This window comes from Colobus angolensis, unplaced genomic scaffold, assembly GCF_000951035.1.
Source record: "Colobus angolensis palliatus isolate OR3802 unplaced genomic scaffold, Cang.pa_1.0 Scaffold61, whole genome shotgun sequence".
Taxonomy (NCBI): domain Eukaryota; kingdom Metazoa; phylum Chordata; class Mammalia; order Primates; family Cercopithecidae; genus Colobus; species Colobus angolensis.
Genome location: NW_012119710.1, coordinates 7,035,456 through 7,044,780, shown reverse-complemented (window position 1 = coordinate 7,044,780; position 9,325 = coordinate 7,035,456). Strand labels below are relative to the sequence as shown.

The 9,325-nt window shown below is 35.9% G+C and overlaps 1 protein-coding gene across 1 annotated transcript; it reads left to right on the top strand.

The window, feature by feature from the left end:
- Positions 1 to 6,531: 6,531 nt before the first annotated feature.
- LOC105527186 (olfactory receptor 10Q1) lies at positions 6,532 to 7,556 on the top strand. The gene has a single exon (XM_011963468.1). The coding sequence runs from the start codon at positions 6,569 to 6,571 to the stop codon at positions 7,526 to 7,528; it is 960 nt and encodes a 319-aa protein (XP_011818858.1). The 5' UTR covers positions 6,532 to 6,568; the 3' UTR covers positions 7,529 to 7,556.
- Positions 7,557 to 9,325: the final 1,769 nt, after the last annotated feature.

Genomic DNA, 9,325 nt, shown 5'->3' with positions numbered 1-9,325 from the left:
TATACAAAGATTGTATCACACATCTGGAATGATTAACCTAAAACTAATGATAATGCTTATTATTACATTTCATGAAAAGCTGGGAGGAAATGTGTGTTTCTACCACACAATAACATTAGCTTCTCACCAATTTCTATTTTGATCAAACTCCAGACTGCAGAATATAACTACCCAGTTACTTCACTGTATTTCATCTCACTGCATATCAAATGTCTTGCTATTAAGAAAAAAAGCAAATGTGTCTTCCAAGTGTGAATATATGTCACAACTGATAATATTCGAGAAAATATATACGGCCTTTGAAAATAATTCCCAAAGGGGCTCCAGAAATGGTTTGAATAAGGTAAAATCATTAAAGTCCAAAGCCTTTGAAAGTGACCACTGGAAAGGAAAACACTAATTTCTAAGTATAAATTCTTATGTGTTTGGTTTTTAATAGGTTATAGCCTCACATTGAACATGTGTGCTGATTTTTCCTTACAATCACTCCACTGTGATATTTTAGCAGACATTGAGCTCTACCAATGCTACATGTTTTGCTTTATCAACGGCTTACGTTTTGCACCAAATATTGGCTGCTCCCATTTCGGTACAATATTGATCATTTGATGTTCATGTCTTAGTAAAATAGAATCATTTTTAAATGCCTTTCTGGATGAAAAGCTATATTATTTGGTTTTGTTTGTTGTTGTTGCTGTTGTTTGGTTTGTTTGTTTGTTTGTTTTTCAGAGGGAGCCTCACTCTATCGCCAGGCTGAGTGCAGTGGTGCGATCTTGGCTTACTGCAACCTCAGCCTCCCGGGTTCAAGCGATTCCCCTGCCTCAGCCTCGCAAGTAGCTAGGACTACAGGCACCACCACGCCTGGCTAATTTTTTGTATTTTAGTAGGGACGGGGTTTTACCATGTTGGCCAGGCTGGTCTCCATCTCCTGACCTCGTGATCTGCCCGCCTCAGCCTCCCAGCGTGCTGGGATTACAGGCGTGAGCCACCGCGCTGACCTCTTATTTGTAATTATAATTAAGTTGTAATTATAATTATATTTACAACTTATATAATAAGTTGTAATTATAATTACAACTTTTCTACTGAAATCTCACTTCCATTTTGTTCTTCTTTCTTTTCTGTCTTACTCTTCTTCTTATTTAAGGTCTAGCAGAGCAACTGTGAGATCTAGGAGGAGCCTCACTCTCCACTCTGGAAAAGATAAGAACTGAAGAGTAAATAAATACCCAAGAGAAACACATCACTACAAGAAAAGAGGCAGCAGTGCAGGTACATTCATTGGAACTATGTCTCAGAAATATTACATATTTGAAACATTTAATCTTCATAAAGTTTTTTATAAGGATCCATATTCATATCCTCAATTATACATTAGAGAACCAAGGCTCATCAAGTAATGTGGTCAATGCAAAACTTAAATTAGTAAGTGAAGAAACTGGGTTTCACACCCATATCTAACTACAAAATCCATGTGACTGACACTACCATCCTTCCTTCCTGACACTAGTTCAGATACCAAAGGATAAAAGTAGAATTTTAATTTATTATATGATTGCAAAATTGTGTATGTTCATTATAAAATTTATAAAAACAGAAAACCATAAGCAAAAAGATCCACTATCCCACCCACCTAGCAATACCCATTGTTAATATTTTGAAGTACGTTCTATTTTTTATGAATAGATACAATTACATTTTTAATTAAATCATGATATAATGCTGTTTTATAATCTGCTTTTTTCCCAATCTGCTTTATTTTTCCATAATGTCATTTTTAAACAATTATACACTGTTCCACAAAATTAATAACTATAATTAATTTAAGCATTCTCCCATTATTGATATTTAGGTTGATATGATTTTTTACTATTATAATGAAAATGGTGACAAACATTCTTGTCAATAATTTTATGTGCATGTTTAGTTTATAAGAATAAATTTGTAAAAGCAATATTGCTGAATCAAAGTGTATGCATTTCTTCAAGTTTTCACTGTGTTACTAAACTGTATTTCACAAATTTTTATAGCAGTTTATATTTTCACCAGCATATTTGGGAATACATCTCTCCTTGCAACTTAAATAACACAAGGAATTATCATTTTTCCATTGCTATTATTTGATAAACAGAAAACAGTATTCCATTTTGTTTAATTTTATATTTATTTGAATACTAACAAAACTTAATTTGTATATTTGTTTGCTTTTGCATGTTTCTTTTTTGAATTTCCATTATTTGTTTTTTGGATAGGTTTTTTATCTGAATTGTCACTTGCTATTCAATTTGCCTATTATGTTTTTGCCTACAAAACTTTAACATTTTTATTCTGTTGAAATATCAACATCTTTTTTGGACTCTGCCCTTTCCTCATTTGGTTATAAATGTTTATCTACGCTGAAATCTGAAAAAAGTTCATCTGCACTCTCTTCTAGTTTTCTTTTACTTTTTAAAATATTTGAAACCCAAGTCCATTAGAAATAAATTTTGAAACTTTTTTTTTTTTTTTTGAGACAAAGTCTTGCTCTGTTGCCAGGCTGGAGTGCAGTGGCTAGATCTCGGCTCACTGCAACCTCCGCCTCCCAGGTTCAAGTGATTCTCCTGCCTCAGTCTCCCAAGTAGCTGGGATTACAGGTGTGTGCCACCACATCCAGCTAATTTTTATATTTTTCATAAAGACAGGGTTTCACAATGTTGGTCTGGATGGTCTTGATCCCTTGACCTTGTGATCTGCCCGCCTCAGCCTCCCAAAGTGCTGGGATTACAGGCATGAGCCACCGCGTCCGGCAAAACATTTAATCTTCATAAATTTTCTGTGAGGATCCCTAATGTCTATGCATTAGGGAGTTAACTTCCAAAATGATTCCCTCATTGTCCTAATGCCATATTAGGAAATTGATCCTTTCTAATTGATTTGAAATAGTAAAAATATTTAATATACTTCCCATTGAATGAGTACTCTGTGCTGGGACTGTACTAAGTACTTTCACAGAATAATTTGTTCTAGTCTCACAACAACCTGAGAAGGTAGATAAGTGTATTTTCAGTTCTATTTTATAGATAATGAAACTTATGCACATAGTAGATAGCGACAATATATAATAATAAAGTGATGAAGGCAAGAGACCCTGGAGCCAGTCTGCTTATGTTTAAATTCCCATTCCAACACCTACTATCTGTGTGATCTTGGGCAAGGCAGTTAACCTCTCTGTGCATCAACTTCTTCATCTGTAAAATAGTTACAAAAGCCCTTTTATAGAGGGCCATTATGAAATGAGTTAATAAATGTAAAGTGCATAGAATAATGTCTGACACAATAAGTGCAATAGAACAGCTAGCCATTATTAGTGAGTCTTCCTGTTCAATTATTCAGGATCTCTAGTGCTCTACAAGTACCATTTTGATTTATGATATGATAATATATAACATATTTTATAACTTAATTCTTGATTACACATCTTAATGTCATGTGATACAAGTTTTGCTCTGTTGTTTCACTCTTTTCAACTTTTTTTGTATTTTTACTTTTTGTTTTTCTAGGGATTTTGATAGGATTTGCATGGAATCCATACATTATTTCAGAGTCAATTAATGTCAAAATATTGAGTTTTTCCACCCAGGCGTGTATGTGCAAAATTTAGTAGTTTTCTTCAAATCATCCTACTTGTTTTTTATTGTTTCATCACTGGTGTGTTATTTACCATTTATTCATTCATTAATTTTGGTTGTTTTGAGAAAGAAGGACATTTTCTAACAGTACCATTGATTTTAAAAAACAAAGGAAGAATACCCTGTGATTCAAAGCATAAATGACATAATTACCTTAATGATTTTACTTTGACTTAAATCATACAAATGGACATTTATTCATCAACCTTTTGATATAGAGTCAAGAGCCTTACACTGAGTTTGTATTACCTGAAGTCAAAAGCTTTCTTGTCTGGATCATGTATTAATTCCAGTTTTAGCTTTTGTAACATAAAGTGAAAATTAGACTCATATCAAATATGAATGTAAAATTAGTCAAAATATTATTACTTTCCTCCTAGTCTATTATAATGGTCTGGCTCACACCTTATTCCACAGCAACTATTAGCAACTTGTACTTATCAAATATTTCTCAAGCATTTAATTATTAATTTTCATTAAATATATTTATATTCACAATAACACTTTATTTGATTTTGTAATATTTAATAAAATTACGTAAGTACAAAAATAAATGCACATGATGGAAGCAGGGTGTGCAAAATTCAACCAATTTATGTACATGCAATTCAATTTTTGGGTGTAGGAATGTTTATATATTGTGGAGAGCAAGCTCAGATCTCCTGTGTTCAGAGTGTCAGGTTTAGCATACAGTATGTTGTACAGAGAAAATGAGGAGTATTGACTCATCAGATACATCAGTTAAGTGAAGATTAGTTAAAAGACTCTCTATTATATTTCATTTGGAACTAAACACCATGAAGACTATTTTATTGGTCATAACTTCTTCAATTTATTCTGTTGTGTTTTCAGTTAGACAATCAAATCTGCATCTTTTTAAATTTTATTGCATTGGTTAAGTTCTAAAATACAGTGCTAAACAAAAGTGATGCTAGCCTTTCTATGTCACTATATTTATATGTGATCGAATTTTTTTCATTTGTGAATATGAGACTGTCTCTAGTAGAATGTAAACCCCATTTAGATTTATTTTCATAAATATTTGCTTTTCTTGGTTTACTTTAACCTATTTTATCTTGTAAGCTTGCTCACATTTTTCTTTGTTTCTTTTGTTCTCTATATTTACTTTTTAAAAATCTTCTGATCATTTGGAGTGGATATGTTGTTTTTTATTCTATTGATGATTATTATTCAGAAATATGTTTGAAATGTGTGTTTGGATATATATGGCTGTGACTAATTTCTCTAGTCACATCTAAATAAAATATTTATTGAGTCTTTTTGCACATAGGTTGAGGAAATTAGCATATTTTTGTTTCTCCCATCCCTCCCTATCAGTTTTTCTATCATATAAATTGTGGTTTTAAATATAAATAATTATTTTAGTTTTTGCATTTTATATTATGCACATCTTTAAAAATTATTCTTAGCAATTCCTTTTTGCTTTTAACAATATTTTCACTATTTAATATTAAATACATATTTTATTATTTGCTTTTCCAAAGCATATTATTTTACATTACAATTTTCTCAACCTTAAAGTATATGTTCTGATTAATCTGATTAATCACACAGCAACTCATAATCTTTGTTGAGGGATTTTTAAAATTATATTTAGAATGAAATAATTCCTAAGCCCTTCCAAATCTGAGAAAGTCTTTCTGTTGCTTTTGAACATAAATCACTAAGGCTTTGGTGTAGAATTATTTCACCCCAATTTGTTTTTCTTAAAATTCTGTAGATATTTTGTATTGTCTCTTAAATATTTGTATTAAAAATAAAGTTGTAGTCTAACCTGAAAGTGCTTCATTCACAGGTATTTTTAACTTCCCAGATGCTTGCAAAGCTCTTTCTTATTCTTTTGATTATGTTAATGCATGATTCAATTGTGCTATTGCATTTTCAGTTTCCTCATTGTCTTTTCTTATCTCAGGAAGCTCCACTTTAATTTTAACCTAACTCTGTTCACTTCCTTTTCATTTGAATCTATGAGTCCAAAAGTTTAGCTTCCTGTTGGAAATTTAGATAAAATGTTCAAAAGAGAGGAAATATATGAAGAGTGCATATCAGAAAAGATTGTAACAAAGGGTGTTTTCCTACTTGCATGTGCAGTCAAAATAACTGAACGTAAAGTGAATAACTTATAGTATAGCCATAAAGCAGTGGGAAACAAAGGATTGCTTCAGAACAACAAGAATCACCTTTGCAGACATAATGTTGAAGCCAGTTACAACAAAATATATGTTTTATTATTTAATATATAAGGTGAAACATAATTACATCAATCTGTAATGGTTAAAGTCAAAAAGTGGTTACTTTTGTGAGGCATAAAGACTGAGAAGAGACATGAAGGATGTTTGTAGGTCACTGGAATTGTTCTATTTCTTAATCTTCATAGTGGCTGTACTGGCGTATTTGCGATGTTAAAAATAAATAAACAAATCAAGCTTCACACTTAGGATCTGTGAATTCCTTCACATGTATGTTATATTTCAATGAGAGTGCTTATTGAAAAAAGTAAACAAATTTATTTATCTAATTTTAAAATATGTGCAACCATACAAATCTTCACTGTAATTAGATACAAGCAAAATAATTAAGTCTTGTCAATTAGATTGAAAATATCTGGGTGGGGGGAGATATTTCACAAGGAACATCTACATGTGTCTACATGTCTTGCCCCCAGGAACTTCTGCAGATGACTGTCTATCTCATTCATGAAGATTTCCAAGGTAAAGTATACCAAACCGTTTATCGTGAATTAATTCCCATGCACTGTGATTGGAAACTAGCTACTAAATAGATAATTCCAAATAAAATTGTACACTCCTGCTTTTACTCAAGCAATAAAGCAACTCAGCCAAGAAGAGCTCAGTGTGTCCTATCCTTTTGCACAAGACATGCTTGCGGGGAAACTTATCTTCAACCAGTCTGACCGCACTGAGTTTGTGTTCCGTGTGTTCACTACAGCCACTGAATTCCAGGTTCTTCTCTTCCTTCTCTTCCTCCTCCTCTACTTGATGATCCTCTGTGGCAACACAGCCATCATCTGGGTGGTGTGCACACGCAGCACCCTCCGCACCCCGATGTATTTCTTCCTGTCCAACCTATCTTTCCTGGAAATCTGCTACACCACCGTGGTAGTACCCTTGATGCTTTCCAACATTTTTGGGGCCCAGAAGGCCATTTCGTTGGCTGGGTGTGGGGCCCAGATGTTCTTCTTTGTCACCCTCGGCAGCACGGACTGTTTTCTCTTGGCGATCATGGCCTATGACCGCTATGTGGCCATCTGCCACCCGCTGCACTACACCCTCATCATGACCGGCAAGCTGTGCGCGCAGATGCTGGTCGGGGCCCTAGGCCTGGCCCTCTTCCTCTCCCTGCAACTCACCGCCTTAATCTTCACCCTGCCCTTCTGCAGCCACCGTCAGGAAATCAACCACTTCCTCTGCGATGTGCCGCCCGTCCTGCGCCTGGCCTGCGCTGACATCCACGTGCACCAGGCTGTCCTCTATGTAGTGAGCATCCTCGTGCTGACCATCCCCTTCCTGCTCATCTGCGTCTCCTACGTGTTCATTACCTGCGCCATCCTGCGCATCCGTTCTGCTGAGGGCCGCCGCCGGGCTTTCTCCACCTGCTCCTCCCACCTCACCATGGTTCTGCTGCAGTATGGCTGCTGCAGCCTCGTGTACCTGCGTCCTCGGTCCAGCACCTCAGAGGATGAGGACCGCCAAATCGCGTTGGTCTACACCTTTGTCACCCCCTTACTCAACCCTTTGATTTACACCCTTAGGAATAAGGATGTCAAAGATGCTCTGAGGAATGCCATTATCCGTAAAGCAGCCTCTGACACCAGCTGAAGGTTTAGGGGCACTGGGCTGGGTGTCTGTCTGTTGCTATGTCAATGAGCTCTAAATGACACCGAATTGTAGTGCTTTCCCACACTTTGCACTTGATGTTTCTTTTTTGCCGTATTTGTCCCAAGTTCAACAATTCGTGCTTATTTCTCTGAGCGCTTTGACTAAGATATGAAAATCTGGGCAGAACTTCCAGTGTAAGAATGTTAGTTTACTTAGCTCTACTTTAAGGATTTGTAGCTCACCCGTGTCAAGTGCCGTATTAGGAACACCCCATACGTACTGTGAATAAAGGCCGATAGACTTGCTGCCTCCTGAGGAGATGATGTCATTTACCCTGTGAAAGTTGCCTTAAGTAAGGAATATTCATAAAGACATATTTTGCTCAAATAAACACATTTTATTATTGTTCTGGGTATCAGTATATGACAAACAACAGCTTACTTAATGCATTAATTTCCTTTGCACCATACATCCCAACTGGCTGCTTTCATTTTCTTCATGCCAGAAAGGGGCTAGGAATTTTCTTTCATTGATAATCACCTACTATGTACCAGCCTTGCTAGAGTATGGAGAATTATATCTGGTCTATGCCAGCCCTGCCCACATGAGCCCTCTGTGCTGGTGGCTCTCACACTAGTCTTTGCTGTTCCACCTTCCTCACCACCTTCTACATCTTCATGGTGGCTGGTGCTCACAGATCCACTGAGCAGGTAGCACTACTATGGCACTATTCCTACCTCAGCAGAGTTTTGCAGCAGAATGGCTGTTACCTCTTCATGTACATGGGGTTGTGTTCCAACCCCAAATAAACCCTCAAGTAAAATCCACTTCCCTTTATGGTATTCACAGTGGACACCACACCGCTCAACCTTCTCATTTACACCCTGAGGAACAGCCAGGTCCAGAGGACTCCACGGATGGTTCTTATAAGCAATTACCTCTCCCATAACAGCTGGGGGAGGGTGCAATCTATCAGGTGAGAGTCTGGATCCAGATCATAAGCTGATTTTAATTAGCAGCTACAGGAAGAGAGTGAAAATATCTGCCAGTGGATGTTAAACTGACCTAAGAAATTGTTATAACCTGGCGGGGCATGGTGGCTCACACCTGTAATCCCAGCACTTTGGGAGGCCAAGGCAGGCAGATTACGAGGTCAGGAGTTTGAGACCATCCTGGCCAACATAGTGAAATCCTGTCTCTACTAAAAATACAAAAATTGTCTAAGCATGGAGGCACCTGCCTATAATCCCAGCTAGTTGGGAGGCTGAAGCAGGAGAATCACTTGAACCAGAGTCATAGGTTGCAGTGAGCCAAGATTGTGCCACAGCACTCCAGCCTGGCAACAGAACAAGACTCCAACTCAAAAAATAAAATAAAATAAAAAAGAAATGAAAAAAGAAATTGTTATAACCTTTTTGAATCCTATATGGTTACGTTTACCAAAACCCATGAAAGGTTTCTATTCTTTAATTTCAGAATTCTTATTCTAAAAACATAACCTCAGAAAATTAACAGAATGTCAAACAAAACAAAATATAAGGGTGTTTCTTACATTTATGACATGAAAAGTGGTTAAAATCTAATTTCCAACAATGTTGGATACAGAAACACAGCATACTAAAATCATTAATATTTAGTAATAAAGGGCAATGTTTATCATTATACCTGTAAGTAATAAAATCAAAGATTCAAGCCTTATTTACAATAAGAGCCCAATTTTATAAAAATATATACATGCATAATGAGGAATAGAAACACACCAAAAAGTTAACAGTTGTTATCTGTGATGTAGAATGA

Bases quoted from the DNA above. Each gene is read 5' to 3' on its own strand.
- LOC105527186 (XM_011963468.1), top strand. From the start codon at position 6,569: ATGCTTGCGGGGAAACTTATCTTCAACCAGTCTGACCGCACTGAGTTT.